Source organism: Zonotrichia leucophrys, chromosome 13 (assembly GCF_028769735.1).
Source record: "Zonotrichia leucophrys gambelii isolate GWCS_2022_RI chromosome 13, RI_Zleu_2.0, whole genome shotgun sequence".
NCBI lineage: Eukaryota > Metazoa > Chordata > Aves > Passeriformes > Passerellidae > Zonotrichia > Zonotrichia leucophrys.
Genome location: NC_088183.1, coordinates 15,921,861 through 15,941,973, shown reverse-complemented (window position 1 = coordinate 15,941,973; position 20,113 = coordinate 15,921,861). Strand labels below are relative to the sequence as shown.

General features: G+C 53.2%; 1 protein-coding gene and 1 pseudogene across 1 annotated transcript; both read right to left on the bottom strand.

The window, feature by feature from the left end:
• Positions 1-755: 755 nt before the first annotated feature.
• Positions 756-4,755, bottom strand: LOC135453827 (protocadherin beta-15-like; annotated as a pseudogene).
• A 1,124-nt stretch (positions 4,756-5,879) lies between these two features.
• On the bottom strand, positions 5,880-9,044 carry LOC135453825 (protocadherin beta-15-like). The gene has a single exon (XM_064725227.1). The coding sequence runs from the start codon at positions 8,900-8,902 to the stop codon at positions 6,458-6,460; it is 2,445 nt and encodes an 814-aa protein (XP_064581297.1). The 5' UTR covers positions 8,903-9,044; the 3' UTR covers positions 5,880-6,457.
• Positions 9,045-20,113: the final 11,069 nt, after the last annotated feature.

Genomic DNA, 20,113 nt, shown 5'->3' with positions numbered 1-20,113 from the left:
TGCAGGTGGCTTTCTCACCAGTGGGAAGGGGGACCTGCCTGCAGGTTCCTTGGTTAAAATGAGATGAATCTAACCCTCCACCAGCGTATTTGTGGAGCAGAACTCAGCACAGCAGAGGCCTGTGTCTTCCCAGATTAACTGGATTATGGATCACTTTATCCTTGGTGTTCATCAGTTTTCTGGTCTTCTTCAGCATCACTGCACCATTTTGTCCCCAGGACTTACCTTTTCATCTGGGCCTTGTGAAAGTAGTCCCGCTGTAGTTCTCGGCATTTCATTATACCAAATCTTCTCCCTGGTAGCAGTTTTTATTCTTTTATTGAATTGCCAAATTCCCACCTCCAGGCACTCCCTAAAAATACTTCCCAAGGTAAGTACTTCCTGGTTCTGTGCCATTCTTTCCCAAAATTCCTGCGCCTGAAGTGTTACAAACACCTTGTAATTGCCATCTGTGGATGCAGCTGTCAGGAGATTTGAGAAGGTCACTCCCCTGCATCACAGCTTTACAGAGACAGAGCACACCCAGGGCCTGTGTGGAGCTCGGGCCCAATTTCCCCTGACCTGCCTTGGCTCCATCTCAGCCTAAAGGTCAATTCTCAAAAGAATCATAGAGGCCTGATAACAATTCCATTGTCCTCCCAATTTTCCTGAATGCTTTATCAGCTGCATCTTGAAACTGGAGATATATGCCCCATCACCCACAGGCTAGGCCAAAGGAAAATACAAAAACTGTCTCCACACAAGGCATTCAGGTGTTCTCTTTATTTCAGTCTTACACTCAGGGATACTCAAGTTCATAATATTAAACTTTATAACTTCAACAAAATACAGCATGAGGATCTCTGAATACTCTGTGCATCACAGACATCATTCAAGTAATCAATGATACATGGGGAGCCAGTCCTTAAGCAGAAAAAGAAAGACAATGCTCAAACTCAGTTCAGAGAGTAGCACGAGAAAGGGAAAAAAGGAGAATGCAAACGCTCTAACACAAATGGACAAAATAATATGGGAAAGCTTTCTACTCCCAACAAGAAACTACTGTATACAGGAACAGTAAGAAGACCAGAATCAATCTCCTTTTTACCACAGGAACAATTAGATGACCAGCATCAATCTCCTTTTTATCATTTCATGTTGATTCTACCCTTCAGAAAATGGTCTCTGAAGAACTTTCAGAGTTTTCATCAAATATAGCCAAATGAAATGAACATTTATTAAAAACTTTGTACGGCTGTAGTAAAACGAACACAATTTGTGCTGTTATATTTCTATATTTCAAGGAGACAGAACACTGAGCACTCCTTTATATGGCAAAAAGAATATTTTTTCATACATTTTACTGCTCTTCTCTGCCCTGGAGAGGATGAGACTCCTCTACTCAGAGGGTCAGAATAATCTTCTTGGCAGCTGAGCTGCAACTGCCTGCATTGCAGAGGTTGGATGGGAGCAACTCTACCAGGCAGCACTAGTGAAAGATAGGCAGACACTCAGTGGCTGTACAGACTGACAGGAAACCAAAGCACATGGAACCCACTCATCTCAGACAATGGCATCCAGAACCCAGGGAAGAAAGAGCCCAGTCCTCACAAAACACTGTGACAATGTACTCTCAACATATTTGCTTTCCTGAGATGGGAAAGGGGTTTTCTAAATGTTATGAAGGGGAAGATCTGGAAGAGTCTGCCAAAGTGTGCCCTTGTGTCACTGGACAGAAGTAAACCTCGACTGCCTAGTTTAAAAGAAAGAGAGAAAACAGCATAGCCGGAGTGCTAACCCCACTCGAAAACTCTCCCAGAAATTACCAGAAGAGCTGAAACATACTATGGCCTCAGTGTGAGAACCTGAGTTATCTTTCTTCCTTATTTGTGCTTTGGAGGGGCAGAAAATTTTAATTCTGAATTAGAAATGTCAAGTTGATTAAATCAATTGAAATTACAAATTCAGTCTGGAGGTGACTGAAACATGCTGTGGCCTGGATATCTTCCTCCCAACATAGGCCATGAAGCCTCTGTCTGTGCAGACCACAGCTAGTCAAAGGAAAGAGCGTTGAACTGTCCTGCAGAGAGAGTGCCAGCATTGTCTGGGGCCATGTCCTCGCTGCTGACAGGGACACCGGGGGAATCCTGTTCCTCATCGGGGCCCTGGCCCACGGCGCAGTGCTGTGGGGGCAGGCTGGGCAGGATGGGCTTGAGGAATCTGAACTCGCTGTTGCCCGAGCCCGTGGTGAGGCTGATCTCGTAGCAATAGGCGCGGGGCAGGCTCCCTGCAGCGGCCGCATCGGCCAGGCCGCTCTGCAAGGTGTCGGCAGCATAGAGCACATGGCCAGCCTTCAGCTCCTTCCTCCTGCACGCCTTGCGAGCCAGCAGCACTGCCGTGGAGATGAGGAAGAGGAGGGAGACAAAGACCAAGGCAATGATTAAATAGGTGGTCAGGGAGGCAGCGGCCTGATCCTCGCTGGCCGGGCTGCTGTGCGGCAGGCGCACGTCGGAGAAGTCCTTGAGCAGGAGAGCTCTGAGAGCTGCCGTGGCTGACAGCGGGGCTTGCCGTTGTCTCTGACCAGCACCACCAGCTTCTGCTTGACGCTGTCTCTCTCTGTCACCGGCCTCCTGAGACGCACCTCGCCGCTTTGCAGGCCCACGGCAAACAGGCCTGGGTCGGTGGCCCTGAGCAGGTGGTAGGAGAGCCACGAGTTCTGTCCCGAGTCGGCATCGACGGCCACCACTTTGCTGATCAGGTAGCCCGCCTCGGCCGACACGGGCACCAGCTCGCTGGAGGCCGGGCCGCTCTCCTGGGCCGGGTAGAGCACGAGCGGGGCGTTGTCGTTCTCGTCCAGCACCACCAGGCGCACGGTGACGTTGGCTCTCAGCGGAGGAGAGCCCGCGTCAGAGGCACTGACCGTCACCTCGGTCTGCCTCAAGCGCTCGTAGTCCAGGGGCCGCAGCACAAACACGTGTCCCTTCTCCGAGTTCACCGAGATGCAGGAGCACCAGGCCCGCTCTGGCCCTTGCTCTGCTGCCAGGGAATAGGTCACCTTGGCATTCAGCCCCACGTCAGCATCTGCAGCGCTCACGGCTCCCACAAACACCGTGGCCACGTTGTTCTCACGCACGTACATGGTGTAGGAGGTCTGGTTGAAGACGGGGGCATTGTCATTGACGTCGGAGATGTCCACGGTGAAGGTGTGCGTGGCGGTGAGAGGAGGCGAGCCCGCATCTGCTGCCGTCACACTGAGGATGTGCTGAGGCGTCTCCTCGCGGTCCAGCGCGCTCACTGTCACCAGCTCATAGTAATTCTTGTAGGCTGGCCGCAGGGAGAAGAAGAGCTGATCCTGCAGAGCACAGGAGATCTTCCCGTTGGCACCAGAATCCCGGTCCCTGACTGTAAACAGGGCAACCACCGTGCCGGGCACTGTGTTCTCGGGGAGGGGACTGCTGAAGGAACTGACCACCAGCTCTGGGGCATTGTCATTCACATCCACCACCTCCACCAACACCTTGCAGATTGCTGAAAGGCCACCACCATCAGTGGCCCTCACAATCATATCATGCTTTTGTGCTGCCTCGAAGTCCAGGGGTTTTGTTAGTTTAATTTCACCAGTTATGGGGTCAATCAGAAATGCTGAATCGCCCTGTCCCACTGCTTCATTGAGTTGATAGGAAATGTCCCCATTTACTCCTGCGTCTGGATCAGTTGCCAGCAGAGTCAGCACCACAGAGCCTACTGGCATGTTTTCTAAAACCTTTCTGATATAACGATCTTGTGTGAAGATGGGAGCATTGTCATTTACATCCAGAACTATAATAGAGACCTCGATGGTTCCACTTCTGGGAGGAGAAGCCCCATCTACAGCAATAACACGGAAACCCATCTCTGCATGCTGCTCTCTGTCTAGTGACTTATCTAAAACAAGTTGAAGATATTTGTCATCCTCACTGCGACTTCCATAGGAGACAGTGAAATACTCATTCTTGGGAGAGATGATGTACTCCTGGACTGTGTTCCTGCCAATATCTAGGTCCTGAGCCACCTCCAGCGGAAAACGAGAACCCTGCTCGCTCGTTTCCAAGATACTAAAACTGACTCGATCTTCTCGAAAAACAGGTGAATGATCATTGATATCCTTCACAGTCACCTCGACCCGAAAGAACTGCAGGGGGTCGGAGAGCAGCAGCTCGAAGGGGAGCATGCAGGTGTCGGCCTGGGCGCACAGCTGCTCCCGGTCCAGCCTCCCCGCCACGACGAGGCGGCCGGAGGCGCGCTCCAAGCGAAAATGCTGGCGGCCGTCCTCCGAGACCAGGCGGGCGCGGCGAGCCGAGAGCTGCGCCGGCGTCAGCCCCGCGTCCTCGGCCAGCTCGCCTACCAGGGAGCCGCTTTCCGCCTCCTCGGCTACGGAGTAGCGGATGGGCTCGGCGCGAGCGAGCGGCAGCCCCAGCAAAGCACACACACAAAGCACTTGCCTTGCGAGCGCCATGGCGCGGCGGCGGCGGCGGCCGGTGTCGGTGTCGGTGTCGCGGCGGGTGTCCCGGGCGATTGCGGGCGGAGAGCGGCGAAGTGCGGGGCGGGCGCCTTCCCTCGCTCTCTCAGATTCCGGCCGGCGCTCCGGAACGCAGCCGGGGTGTGCCGGCAGCGGGTGACACGGGGCAGCGCTCGCTGCCGCAGCCGCTGCCACCTCCGCCCGGCTGAGCTGGGCTGGTCTAAGCTGAACTGAGCTGAGCTGGGCTGGGCTGGTTGTGGTCTAAGCTTGCTCGGGCTGCCGGCCCCGGCCGCCTCCGCTGCCGCAGCCGCTCGGCGCCGCCTTGGCCGAGGGCACCACCCAGCGGTGCGCGCTGGGACTGCAGCCGCCGCCGCCCGCAGCCCGCGCTGCCGCTCGGCCCGGCCGCGATCCCGAAGGCAGCGAGACAGCCGGGGCCGGCAACGGAACGCGGCCTCAACCAGGGCAGCCCAAAGACGAGACACAGCCCATAATGAACAAGCCGCAGTGTCCGGCAGGAGAAACACCATAGAGATAGGACGATTGGTGACAGCGTGGACATGCCAATGAACAATGAATCTCCCCACTCAGGCTCTGTACCCACCCAACATTGCTCCATTGAAGGGACACAGTGAGAATGTAACTCGTAGAATTTTGAAAAGTCTTGTCGGGCTTTCCCAGGAATAACTTGACTACAAAGTATTCTGTGTCCTCTAAAGCAGTCAGTGCTCTCATCATTTCATTCTTACCCTTTTCCCGTTTCTAATCTCAGAGTTATACCTACTTACAGTATTAAACTGCATAACTTCAGAACATCACAGTGTGAGGGAGGCTTTCAGAGCATTCCATGCATGACAGAAATCATTCAAACGACCAAATATTCCAGAGGGAGTGGCCGTCCACTAGAGGAACAGGCTCAGTACATTTCAGAGTAGGAAGGGAAAACATGGGAATTCAAATGTTCTGACACAAACACAGAATTTCATGTGATGACAGGCTTCCATTCCCTTCAAGAAAAATTAGGACTCAGAAGAGCAATGAAAAGGCAGATTTCAATGTCTTTCCTTAAAGTTTCTTTTTGACCTGACCTTCCAATAAGTGTTTCAGTATTTCTGGATTTTTCCTTCAATGCATGAAATGACAATGAACACGTTTCTTCACCTCTGTTCAGGTACAGTCTACTCTGACAATGTTTCTGCTCCTGCGTTTCCAAGGTAATCCTGAGGTGACAGAACGCCCAAGCCCTTCTTGTAAGCCAAAGGAAGATTTTGTTGTGCATTTGGTTCCATCTCTACTCTAAGCTAGATAAGGAAGATGAGACTGCTCTTGTGAAAGGGTCCAAACCACCTCCTTCCCTGCTGAGCTGGCACTGCCTGTTCTAATGGCTGGGTGGGAGCAAGGCCCTGCTTCAGCAGACAGTGATTCTGAAGCATCTGCAGATATTCAGTGTTGTCTGCATGGACAAACAGTTTGACAAGAAAGCAAAGCACACAGAGCTCACATCTCATAAAGAGAAATCCAGAAGCCAAGCAAAAAGGGGCCTAGTATTCATGTGAGATTGTGACACCGGACTCAAAACTTCCTGGTCTTCCAGAGGTGGGAAAATATTTTTCCATTTCAATGAGGGTATGAGTGGTTTGGCCAACAGTGATACTGCCTCAAAGATGAAAAAAAAAAGATCCTCTGTCTTGTCAGACAGCAAGAGAAAACAGATCAGATTGAGAGCTAAACACATACATAAGCTTATTAGAATAGGCAGAAGCAAAGGTGAAACCCATTAAAAACTAAGTGAGAAAACCTTGACTTCTTTTAAAATCTTCATTGCGTTTAGGAGTGGTAGACAATTATTTCAAAGACAATTTGCAGGAAGTTGGATAAATCAATTAAAAGTATATATCTATGATGGAGGAAATATTAGCACATGCTGCGGCCCTGGTGCTCTCCTCCCAAGATCCATGAAGCCTCAGTCTGTGCAGACCCCAGCTAGTCAAAGGAAAGAGCGTTGAACTGTCCTGCAGAGAGAGTGCCAGCATTGTCTGGGGCCATGTCCTCGCTGCTGACAGGGACACCGGGGGAATCCTGTTCCTCATCGGGGCCCTGGCCCACGGCGCAGTGCTGTGGGGGCAGGCTGGGCAGGATGGGCTTGAGGAATCTGAACTCGCTGTTGCCCGAGCCCGTGGTGAGGCTGATCTCGTAGCAATAGGCGCGGGGCAGGGTCCCTGCAGCGGCCGCATCGGCCAGGCCGCTCTGCAAGGTGTCGGCAGCATAGAGCACATGGCCAGCCTTCAGCTCCTTCCTCCTGCACACCTTGCGAGCCAGCAGCACTGCCGTGGAGATGAGGAAGAGGAGGGAGACAAAGACCAAGGCAATGATTAAATAGGTGGTCAGGGATGCAGCGGCCTGATCCTCGCTGGCCGGGCTGCTGTGCGGCAGGCGCACGTCGGAGAAGTCCTTGAGCAGGAGAGCGCTGAGAGCTGCCGTGGCTGACAGCGGGGGCTTGCCGTTGTCTCTGACCAGCACCACCAGCTTCTGCTTGACGCTGTCTCTCTCTGTCACCGGCCTCCTGAGACGCACCTCGCCGCTTTGCAGGCCCACGGCAAACAGGCCTGGGTCGGTGGCCCTGAGCAGGTGGTAGGAGAGCCACGAGTTCTGTCCCGAGTCGGCATCGACGGCCACCACTTTGCTGATCAGGTAGCCCGCCTCGGCCGACACGGGCACCAGCTCGCTGGAGGCCGGGCCGCTCTCCTGGGCCGGGTAGAGCACCAGCGGGGCGTTGTCGTTCTCATCCAGCACCACCAGGCGCACGGTGACGTTGGCTCTCAGCGGAGGAGAGCCCGCGTCAGAGGCACTGACCGTCACCTCGGTCTGCCTCAAGCGCTCGTAGTCCAGGGGCCGCAGCACAAACACGTGTCCCTTCTCCGAGTTCACCGAGATGCAGGAGCACCAGGCCCGCTCTGGCCCTTGCTCTGCTGCCAGGGAATAGGTCACCTTGGCATTCAGCCCCACGTCAGCATCTGCAGCGCTCACGGCTCCCACAAACACCGTGGCCACGTTGTTCTCACGCACGTACATGGTGTAGGAGGTCTGGTTGAAGACGGGGGCATTGTCATTGACGTCGGAGATGTCCACGGTGAAGGTGTGCGTGGCGGTGAGAGGAGGCGAGCCCGCATCTGCTGCCGTCACACTGAGGATGTGCTGAGGCGTCTCCTCGCGGTCCAGCGCGCTCACTGTCACCAGCTCATAGTAATTCTTGTAGGCTGGCCGCAGGGAGAAGAAGAGCTGATCCTGCAGGGCACAGGAGATCTTCCCGTTGGCACCAGAATCCCGGTCCCTGACCGTAAACAGGGCAACCACCGTGCCGGGCACTGTGTTCTCGGGGAGGGGACTGCTGAAGGAACTGACCACCAGCTCTGGGGCATTGTCATTCACATCCACCACCTCCACCAACACCTTGCAGATTGCTGACAGCCCTCCACCATCTGTGGCCCTCACACGGAGTTCATGATGCTGTGCTTCCTCAAAGTCCAGAGTTTTTGTGAGTTTAATTTCACCAGTTATTGGATCAATCAGAAATACTGAATCACCCTGTCCTACTGCCTGGCTGATTTGATAGGAGATGTCCCCATTAACTCCTGCATCCGGGTCAGTTGCCAGCACAGTCAGAACCACTGAGCCTTCTGGCATGTTCTCCTGAATCTTTCCTATGTACTCCTCCTCTGTGAATATCGGAGCATTGTCATTTACATCTAGAATGACAACATTGATTTCAGTGGTGCCACTTCTGGGTGGAGAGCCTCCATCTACAGCAATAAGTCTGAAACCCATCTCTTCCTGCTCCTCTCTGTCTAGTGGCTTTACCAAAACAAGTTCAAGATACTTCTTCCCTGTAATCCCAGTCCCATAGGAGACACTGAAATGCTCATTCTCGGGAGCAATGCTGTAATCCTGGACTGTGTTGCTGCCAATGTCTAGATCTTGAGCCTCCTCCAGTGGGAAACGAGAGCCAGAATCGCTCGTTTCCAGGATCTTAAAAGTGACTCTTTCCTCGGGGAAGACAGGTGAGTGGTCATTGATATCCTCCAGATCTACCTCGACCCGAAAGAACTGCAGGGGGTCGGAGAGCAGCAGCTCGAAGGGGAGCATGCAGGTGTCGGCCTGGGCGCACAGCTGCTCCCGGTCCAGCCTCCCCGCCACGACGAGGCGGCCGGAGGCGCGCTCCAAGCGAAAATGCTGGCGGCCGTCCTCCGAGACCAGGCGGGCGCGGCGAGCCGAGAGCTGCGCCGGCGTCAGCCCCGCGTCCTCGGCCAGCTCGCCTACCAGGGAGCCGCTTTCCGCCTCCTCGGCTACGGAGTAGCGGATGGGCTCGGCGCGAGCGAGCGGCAGCCCCAGCAAAGCACACACACAAAGCACTTGCCTTGCGAGCGCCATGGCGCGGCGGCGGCGGCGGCGGCGGCCGGTGTCGGTGTCGGTGTCGCGGCGGGTGTCCCGGGCGATTGCGGGCGGAGAGCGGCGAAGTGCGGGACGGGCGCCTTCCCTCGCTGTCTCAGATTCCGGCCGGCGGACCGGAACTCAGCCCGGGTGTGCCGGCAGCGGGTGACACTGGGCAGCGCTCGCTGCCGCAGCCGCTGCCACCTCCGCCCGGCTGAGCTGGGCTGGCCTGAGCTGAACTGAGCTGAGCTGGGCTGGGCTGGTCTGGTTCTGGTCTGAGCTTGCTCGGGCTGTGCCGCTCCGGCCCCGGCCGCCTCCGCTGCCGCAGCCGCTCGGCGCCGCCTTGGCCGACGGCACCACCCAGCGGTGCGCGCTGGGACTGCAGCCGCCGCCGCCCGCAGCCCGCGCTGCCGCTCGGCCCGGCCGCGATCCCGAAGGCAGCGAGACAGCCGGGGCCGGCAACGGAACGCGGCCTCAACCAGGGCAGCCCAAAGACGAGGCTCAACCCAGAAACACAGAGTGTCGTCTCTCATCAGGAGAAACAGCACAGTGATAGGGCGATGGTGACAGCATCGGCCTGCCAATGAACAGTCTCGGCTTCATCTCCCTGCTCAGGAGCTCTACCCACCCATCATTGCTGCATACAAGGGGACGCAGTGAGAAGGTAAGTTGCACAATTCATTTCCGGGGCTGATAAGTGTGCACATGCATGCAGATGCTCTGACATCAAACACAAAAAAATCATGTGGGACATGTTCGAGCGCCCATCAAGATACTTTGGGATTCAGGATCAACATTTTAATGTCTTACTCAATTTTTTTTTTGATAGATCTTATTGACTTATATTTGCAAAACTTCTGTTTCAGATATAATAAATAATATTACATCATGGATTTTTGCTTAAATCCATACAGTGACAATGAACATGTTTCTACTGGTCGGTACAGGCTGCTGTCTAGCCTTAACACTGTTTTTCTCCCATATTTCCATAGCAATTGTGACGTGATACTGAACACCCAAGCCCTTCTTGTAAGCTAAAGGAAAATTTTGTTGTGCATTTTGCTGCTTTACTCTGGCTAGATGAGACTGCTGTTGTGAAAGAGTCCGAACTACCTCTTCTGTTGAGCATTCATTGCCTGTTCTAATGCTGGTGGGAAGCAATCCCTGACTTCACCCAGGCAGCATTTCTGAAGATAGGCTGATTTTCTATATTGCCAGGCACTCTCAAGAGCTATATTTCAGAAAAGATCATGCAGAATCCAGGGAAGAAAGGGCCTAGTTCTCACGTGGCATTCTGAGTTAGAACTCACCAATTCCTTGCTTTCCACGTGGGGAGTAAACTTATTTGCATTTTACTGAGGATTTGACTATGTTTTGAGTAACTGTTGATTGTCTTGAAGATCAGTAAAAAAAGATACTTCTGGCCTGTCAGGAGAGCAATGAAAAGTGATATAAATGAGGGCGAACCATATACATAATGCTGTAGAAAAGCAGTTGCAAAGGTGAATCCCTGCACAGGACATAGTTTTGGGGGGGGGGGGGGGGGGGGGGGTGGGGGAGGGGGGGGGGGGGGGGGGGGGGGGGGGGGGGGGGGGGGGGGGGGGGTGGGGGGGGGGTGGGGTATCTCTATAGTTTTTGTTGTGGTAGACATTTCATTCAAAGAGTAATTTGCAGGTTGGCATGGCTAAACCAAGGAAAAAATTTATCTATAAGGAGCCATTGATACATGATCACCGCTGGTATCCCCTCCTTCCAAGTTCCATGATAGCCCAGTATGTGCAGACCCAGCTAGTCACAATAGGTAATAGAGCGTTGAATTGTACTGCAGAGAGTGCGCCAAGCTTTGTCTCTGCGGCATGTCCTACGATGCTGAAGGGACTCCAGGGGGATCTCGTTCCTCAGTCTGGCCCTGGCACATGGCGCAGTGCTGTGGGGGCAGGCTTATGGATTATTCGCTTTGAGTGATTTTCTGGAGGATGGCATTGAGGATTCTGATTCTCGCTGTTGCCCGTGCCCCCGTGGTGAGGCTGATCTCGTAGCAATAGGCGCGGGGAAGGGTCCCTGCAGTGGCCGCATCGGCCCAGGCCGCTCTGCTTTGGTGTCGGCAGCATATAGAGCACATGGCAAGCCTTCAGTCCTTCACTCCTGCACACCTTAGCGGCCAGCGCCACTGCCAGTGGTGGATGAGAAGAGGATGGAGACAAAGACCAGCAATGATTAAATAGGTGGTAAGGGAGGCGCGGCCTGATCCTCGCTGGCGGGCTGCATGTGTGAGCAGGCGCTCGGCGGAGAAGTCCTTGTGCAGGTGAGCGCTGAGAGCTGCCGTGGCTGTGGGGGGGCTTGACGTTGTCTTTCTGACCCTCACACCAGCTCTGCTTGACGCTGTCTCTCTCTGTCACCGGCATCCTGAGACGCTACTCGCACGCTTTGCAAGGCCCACGGCAAACCAGGCCTGGGTCGGTGGCCTGAGCAGGTGGTAGGAGAGCCAGTGTTCTGTCCCGAGTCGGCATCGACGGCCAACCACTTTGCTGTATAGGTTGCCCACCTCACGGGGACACGGGACCAGCTCGTGGAGGCGGGCCGCTCTCTGGGAGGGTTAGAGCACGAGCGGGCGTTGTCGTTCTCGTCCAGCACACAAGGCAGCACGGTGTCGTGGCTTCAGCGGTGGAGAGCTCCGCATCTGAGGCTTGACCGTCACACCTCAGGTTGCCTCAAGCGTTCGGTGTCCCAGGGGCCGCAGGCACAAATTTCAAGTGTCCTTCTCCGGGTCCACCGAGATGCAGGAGCACCAGGCCCGACTGCCCCTTGCTCTGTGCCATGGGAATTGGTCACTTGGCATTCAGCCCCACGTCAGCATCTGCAGCGCTCCACTCGGCTCCACATACACCGTGGACTCGTTGTTCTCACGCCGTACAGGGTGTAGGATGTCTGGTGGAAGTCGGGGATTGTCTTGGAGTCGGATGTTGTCCACGGTGGAAGGTGTGCGTGGCGAGTGGAGAGGTGAGAGCCCGCATCTGCTGCCGTCACATCTCTGGATGTGCTGTGGCGTCGACCTGCGGTCCAGCGCGTCGCTACTGTCACCAGCGCATAGTAATTTCTTGTAGGCTGGCTCAGGGTGAGATGATCTGATCCTGCAGGGCACAGGAGATCTGCCCGTGGCATCCCAGTATCCCGGTCCCTGACCAGTAAACTGGGACAACCACCGTGCCGGGCGACGGTGTTCGCGGGGAGGGGACTGCTGTAACGAACGGACCACCAGTCTTGGGGCATTGTCTTTTCACATCCACCACCTCCACCAACATCCTTGCAGATTGTGACTGCCCTCCACCATTGTGGGCGTCACCCACTGTGCTCTTGCTTTTGTGCTGACTCATAAGTCCCAGTGGTTTGTGATTTTATATTTCTCCAGTTATGGATCATTCACTATATGCTGAGTCACCACTCTGTACCTCGGCCTGGCTGTGTTGATAGGTTATGTCCCCTTTAATTCCGTCTATCTGGATCAGGTGCACAGCTCAGTCTCATCGAACACTGAGGCCTTCTGGTAATGTTTTCCAAAATACTTCGCATTGTTACACCTCTTATGTGTTGATGGGAGACATTGTATCATTTGCATCTTGAATGATGATTTTCACCTCAGTGGGTGCCATCCTGGATGGAATAAGCTCCAATCCTCGGCAATTACACTGAACTATCTCTGCTTTCTCCTCTCTGTCGAGTGGACCCCTTTTCTCCATGACCATATTTCAAGATAACTTTTTGCCTGAATTTGTAGTCCCAGAGGACACAGTAAAGTACACGTTCTCTGGAGATTTTTTTGTTGTCCTCGACAGTGTTCCTGCCGATTTCGCAGGTCCTGTGCAACCTGAAGTGGGAAACGGACCCAGGCTACGCTTGTCCTCTGGGAGCTTAAATGTCTACTCTATCTTTAGGGAAGGAAGGGTGTATGTCATTTGTTATCGTCCAGTGGGTCTCACTCCACCCGAAAGAAACTGCAGGGGGTCTTTGGAGTGCAGCAGCTGAAGGGGTGCATGAGGTGTCGGACTGGGGGCGACAGCTGCTCCCGGTCCAGCCTCCCCGCCTCGACGAGGCGGCAGGATGGAGCGACTCCAAGCCGAATAAATGCTGGCGGCCGTCCTCCGAGACGGCGGGCGCGCGAGCCGTGTGCTGCGCCGGCGTCAGCCACCGGCGTCCTCGGCAGCTCGCCCACCTGGGAGCCGCTTTCCGCCTCCTGCCGGCTAGGAGTAGCGGATGGGCTCGGCGCGAGCAGCGGCAGCCCCAGCAAAGCACTCACACAAACACTTGCCATTGCAGAGCGCCATGGCGCGGCGGCGGCGGCGGCGGCGGGTGTCGGTGTCGGTGTCGGTGTCCGGTGTCGCGGCGGGTGTCCGGGCGATTGCGGGCGGAGTGCGGCGTAGTGCGGGGCGGGCGCCTTCCCCTCCGCTACTCTCAGATTCCGGCCCGGCGGTTACCGTAACGCTGCCGGGTGTGCCGGCAGCGGGTGACAAGGGGACAGCGCTCTGCCGCAGCCCGCTGCCTACCTCCGCCCGGCTGAGCTGGGCTGGTCTGAGCTGAGCTGAGCTGGGCTGGCTGAGCTGGTGATGGTCTGGATTGCTGGGCTGTGACGCTCCGGCCAACCGGCCAGCCTCCGCTGCCGCAGCCGCTCGGTGCAGCCGTGGCCGACGGCACCACCCAGCGATGCGCGCTGGACTGCAGCCGCCGCCGCCGCAGCCCGCGCTGCCGCTCGGCCCGGCCACGCGATCACGAAGGCAAGCGTAGATCAGCGGGGCCGGCTCGGAATGGCGGCCGAATCCATGGCAGCACAAAGTCGAGCCTCTGGCATCAAGGCCAAGTGGCCAATTCCATCGAGAGGAGATATCACAGCTCTGGGATACGGCGATGGTGACAAGCCACGGGCATGCACCAATGATCACAATATACCCGGGTGCTCATCTCCCCACTCTGGAACTGTACTCACCCAACATTGCTGCTGACAAAAGTACACAGTGAGTAATATTACGCTGGTTTTTGGGATAATTCTTGATGATCTTTCCACAAAGGAACGCCTCTTCTAAAGTGTTCTTCATCACACTATAGACAGTCCAGGAGTGTTCTTATTCTTCCAGTTTTACAACTTTTTTTTACTGTTTCTAATCCACAGAGTTATACCAATTTGCAATGGTAAACTGTACCACTTTCACAGCTCAACACTAGAGTGAGGCCGGCTTTTGGTGTTATTCATGCATTGCTGACATTTATTCATTCAGACAGGTAATTTTTTTTGAGTGTGGGACAGGTTTAGGTTACAGGCTCAATTGAATGCCTCAGTTCATTCAGTGGAGTAAAGTTAAACATGGGAATGCTAATTCTCTGGCAAAACTCAGATAATTCATGCTGGGACAGCTTTTTGTCTCATCATGGAATTCTTGAGTATTCTAGGTAATGCAATGATAAGTGCTATTCAATGTCTCTTTTTTAAAATGATCTTCTCGTATATAGAGCTGGTATGGGTGATGCAGGGACTCAGGCAGTCTTGAAAGTGCTGTTTATTTTATCCAAAGTTGTTAATAACAGTCCAGGTAATTGCCATCTGGCCTGTGACTACTGCTGTCTTCTCCAGCTGCAGACCAAGTCATGAAGACCTTTTTTATTTGGTTTCATTGCTTTAAATCACTTTCTTTGCTGAGCTTCCTTATACAAGATCCAATCTATATCTTAAACTTTTTCATGTAGACTTTTCATAACTACTATTTGACCATATTTCATGGTTCTAATCTCCATTCTAATTGAAGTTAGTCTGTCTCAGCTTTATGCTAGAATTTTGTTTTCAGTATTGCTTGCTGTGCACATTAATATTCTGAGACATTTGTTCCATTTGCACTACTTTCAGCATGTCTGTTGGCCTGTGGTTTTTTTATGATTGGTTAATATACATCACTTAAGTTTGTGGTGGGTTAATCCTTTGATATTAGGAATAATACCCCATTCTATTCTTAACATGCCTTGCATTCTTGGTTATCTTTTTAGAATGGCTGCGCATTCTTTTCTTCTATATTAAAAACTTGTTTTCATTTTCTTCATTCTTCAGAGTACTACCATTCAAATCTTTCTGCCAAGCCTCTACATTTCTGTGAGACTTCTTGTCAAATTTGCATCCTTCCAAACACTTCTTGACTCCACTTTCGATTTCTGTGTTTCATGATTTGTGGATTTTTTCCTTCTAATGCATTCTTTGACAAGGTAAATGTTTCTGTTACATGTTACAAGCTCTGTTCAGTTCTATTGTCCTCTTAGCATGTTTGTGCTGCTGTACTTCTAGGCAAATCCTGTGTGTAACAGAAACATCCAAGCCTTCTTTAAGCCCAAAGGAAGGTTTTGTTGTGAACTTTGTGGCATGCTGTGAGCTAGATACGGAAGATGAGACTGTGTTGTCAAAAGGGTCCAAATCACCTCCTTTCCCTATGATCTGGTAACGGCATGTGTTGCAATGGTGGGTGGGTGCATCTCCCTGCTTTCAGCAGGCAGCAAATACTGATGCCATTGTGCAGTTTATTCAGTGTTTGAATGAATAATGGAATGGTTATCTTGTCTTGTCTTAGTGACAATAATAAGCTTGCACTGAGAGATCACATCTCAGACGGTGGCATACCTCAAATCCAGGTAAAAAAGAAAATAAAATTGGGTCTGTGCCATGGGACACAGGGTCTAGTACTCGTAAATCCCCTTGCTTTCCAGATAGACATTAAATAAGGCCTATGCTGGAAAGGGCGATTCCATACCAGCCCACTAATGAACATGCCGCATTCTACCATATGGAATTACTCTCACAGGGGATCAGGGTGATGGTGACAGCACATGGCATGTAAAGGACACATCTCCTGGGCGCATCACCCCTTCAGGAGCTTACACCTCCTAACTTTGCCTCAGAAAAGGGACACACTTTGTAAGTATACTCCAGAATTTTGGGAATACTTGACAGGGCTTCCCCTGAAAGAACGAACTTTATCTAATATTCTGTCATCACTAATGCAGTCTGGGTGTTCTCTTTTATTTATGTCTAAACTTATTTTTCTCTTTCTAATCCCAGAGTTACACCAATTTAACAACATTATACTGGATCACTTCAGCTCATCACAGCATAAGGGAGGCTTTTGATCATTTCTGGATTGCAGTCATTTTGCTAACTAGCAGTTTTATTCTATGTTGGGGTGGCAGTCCCTTCTCTAAAGCAACTGGCTCAGCACAGTTTTCACAGTACATTTCAGTTGCTAGAGGGTGATAGGGCATCCATGGATCTGAATAATGCTTCTATAACACAACACAGAAAAATCTTGTGGGGATCTACTTTCCTGTCCCATCAAGAAGCCGTGGGTTGCAGGAAATCAATGTATAGAGCTAACAAACAGCTTTTTTTAAGTTCTTCTTGACTCTACCGTCCTATAATTGTCTTTTAATAAATTGTGGTTTTTTCTTCAATTGCATTCAATAACAATGAACTGTTTCTGTTATCTTTTACAGCTCTGATCAATTTCATGTACTCTACACTGTTTGTGCATCTGTAATTTCCATAAGGTATCTTGAGGTGCCAGAACACCCCAGACTCCTTCTGGTATAGCCAAAGGAAGGTTATGTGTGCATTGTTGTGTATGTACTCTTGCTAGATAAGGAGAGTGAGAGCTGTTGTCAAAGGGTCAAATCATCTCCTTCCCTCGGGTGCTGGCATTGTCTGTGTTGCATGTTGCTGGGTGGGGGCATATCCTGCTTCATCAGGCAGCTCTATGATGCTTCTGTAGTATTGCAATGTCTGCATGGACACTGGTGAAAATATAAAGGGAATGGACACCCGACCTCTCATTTCATTAAGAGTCGTCCAAATCCAGGGATAAGAGCCTTGTGCCACGAATGAGGTTGTGACTCAATACTTCAATTGAGCTTTCCTGAAGCACAATTATGGCCTATTTCTTTCCAGTGAGGATATGATTTGATATCTGTCAAAGCTCTGATTTATAAGGATCCTATGTCTTGGCCAGACTGTAAGTATAATAAAACTAGTGCGAGTGTGAGTGGTATGCACCACACTTAAACCTGTTAGAAATTGGCCAGATGACTGAGACTGTATCCAAAGGACATTAATAAGTGAGTGTAGCTTGGCTTCTTTTACTCTTAATCTTTTTGGAGGGTAGATATTTCCTCTAAATAGTATTTTACCATAAAAATTGTTTAAAACATATTGTTAAAAAAAAAATTATAACTGAAGGATATAATTGCTCATGCACCAAGCCTGGTTTCCATCATCATCAAAGATCCTGAAGCGTCTGTCATCAGCAAGACCACTGTAGTAAAAGGATAATAGAGCGTTGATACTGTCCTGCAGTGATGAGCGCCGCATTGTCTGGGGCCATGTCCTCGCTTGCTGACTGGGACTCACGGGGGAAATCACGGTTTCCTCATCGGGGCCTGAGCCCACGGAGCAGTTGCTGTGGGGGCGGCTGGGCAGGTGGGGCTTGAGGAAGCTGAACTCGCTGTTGCCCGGTGCCGTGGTGAGGCTGATCTCGTTAGGCATTTAGGCGCGGGGCAGGGTCCATGCAGCGGGCCGCCTTCGGCCAGGCCCGCTCTGCAAGGTGGCGGCAGCATATGAGCTCATGGCCAGCCATTCAGCTCCTTCCTCCGGCCACACCTTGCGATGCCAGACTGCCACTGCCGTGAGATGAGGAAGAGGAGGGGACAAAGTCCAGGGCTTTGATTAAATTGGTGGTCAGGTGGCTGCGGCTGATCCTCGCGGAGGCTGCTGTGCGGCTGGCGCACGTGGAGAAGTCCTTGAGTCTGGAGAGCGCTGAGAGCTGCCGTGGCTGACAGCTGGGGCTTGCCGTTGTCTCTGTCCAGCTCCACAGCTTATGCTTGTCGTGTCTATCTCTGGCTCCAGGCCTCTGAGACGACCTCGCGCTGTGCAGGCCCACGGCTATCAGGCCTGGGGCGGTGGCCTGAGCACAGGTGGTATGGAGTGCCACGAGTTCTGTCGCCGAGTCGGCATCGACGGCCAACATTTTGCTGATCAGGTAGCCCGCCTCGGCCGACACGGGACACCCGCTCGCTGGAGGCCGGGCCGCTCTCTGGGGACGGGTTGAGCTCGTGCGGGCGTTGTCGTTCTAGTCCTAGCATCCACCTGGGACAGTGATCATTGGCTCTCGCGGAGGTGGTGCCCGCGTCTTGAGCACTGACCGTCTCCTCGGTCTGCCTCTAAGCGCGCAGTAGTCCAGGGGCCGCAGCCACAATCACGTGTCCTTCTCACGAGTTCAACTGAGATTGCAGAGTGCACACAGGCCCGCTCTGGCCCTTTGCTCTGCTGACTGGGATAGGTCACCTTGGCATTCAGCCCCACGTCAGCATCTGCAGCGCTCAGGCTCCCCACATACACCAGTGGCCAAGTTGTTCTCAAGCTCGTTCTGGTGTTGGAGGTCTGGTTGATGGTCGGGGGCATTGTCATTTGACGTCGGTGATGTTCCATCGGTGTATGGTGTGCGTGGCGGTGAGAGGAGGAGAGACCACGATCGCATGCCGATCACATACTCAGGAGTGCTGGGCGTCTCTCGCGGTCCAGCGCGCTCAATTGTCTCCAGCTCATAGTATTTCCTGGTAGGCTGGCTCAGGGAGAAGAAGAGCTGATACCCTGCAGGGCTCAGGAGATCTTCCCGTTGGCACACAGAATCCCAGTCCCTGACCGTAATCTGGGCATCCACAACCCACCCCACACCCCCACCCCCATGCCGGGCTACTGTGTTCTCGGGGAGGGGTCTGTGGTATAGGATCTGACCACACAGCGCTGGGGCATTGTCATTCATCATCCCATCCTCCTCCACCATCATCCTTGCTGATTGCTGACAGCCCTCCTCCATCTGGAGCGATCAACTATCAGCTCGTGAGTGTTGCTGCTCAATGTCTCATGTGGTTTTGTGATTTTATTTTCCCCCGTTAGGGGTTCAAATCACAATTATTGTGTCTCTCTGACAACGCCTTCATGGTGTTCACGGAGTTGTCACCCATTTTATCTCCTGCATCCTGATCATGTTGCCATGCAACAGGCATGCTCATCAAGAGGCATTCTGGCTTGTTCTCCAAAACCTTACCTGGTTCATCCTCTTGTGTGAATTTGGGAGCTGTGTCCATTTATTTCTAGATCTACAATGTTCACTTCGGTAGTGCCACTCCTGGTGGGCGAGCCCCCTTCAAAAACGGCAATTTACACTGAATACCCATCTATGTATGCTCCTCTGGTCTAGTGATTTTCCAATACAATGTTAAAGATACTTCTTGCCTGACTGCGTAGTCCCATACGGAATACACTGAAATACTAGTTCTTGGGAGATGATGTTACTCCGGACCGTGTTACTCCCAATAATCGTGGTCTGCGAGCGACCTCCAGAGGGTAAACTAGAGCCTGGGTCATGCACTTTCAGGGATCTTAATACTGAGTCGATTTCTCCCGGAAAAAACTGGCGAATTTATCATTATTATTCCGCAATGGCTACCTCCGACCCGAAAGATCTGCAGGGGGTACGGAGAGCAGCACACTATTCAATGGGTGCTTGCAGGGGCGGACTGGGCGCTCAGCTGATCCCGGTCCAGCACTCCCGCCACGACGAGGCGGCGGAGGCGCGCTCCTAAGCGAAAATGCTGGCGGCCGTCCTCCGAGTCCTGGCGGGGCGCGGCGAGCCGAGAGCTGCGCCGGCGTAAGCCCACCGCGTCCTCGGCTTGCTCGCCCACCCAGGGAGCACGCTCACTTCACGCTCCTCGGCGATACGGAGTAGCGGATGGGCTCGGCCGAGCGAAGCGGCAGCCCCAAAAAGCAACACACAAGTCACTTGCCCTTGCGAGCGACATGGCGCGGCGGCGGCCCGGTGTCTCGGTGTCGGTGTCGGTGTCTGTGTCGCTGAGGGTGTCCGGGCGATTTGCGGGTCGTGAGAGCGGCGAAGTGCGGGGCGGCGCCTTCCTCTACGCTGGCTAAATTCCGGCCGGCGCCCGGAAACGCTGCGGGGTGTGCCGGGCGCGGTGACACGGGGCAAGCAGTCGATGCAGCAGCGCTGCCACTCACGCCGGCTGCGCTGGGTGTCTTCTTTGGTTTGGGGCTGAAATGAGCTGATGTGGGCTGGGCCCGGTCTGGTTGTGTCTTGATGCTTGCTCGGGCCTGTGCCGCTCCGGGCCCGGCCGCCTCCC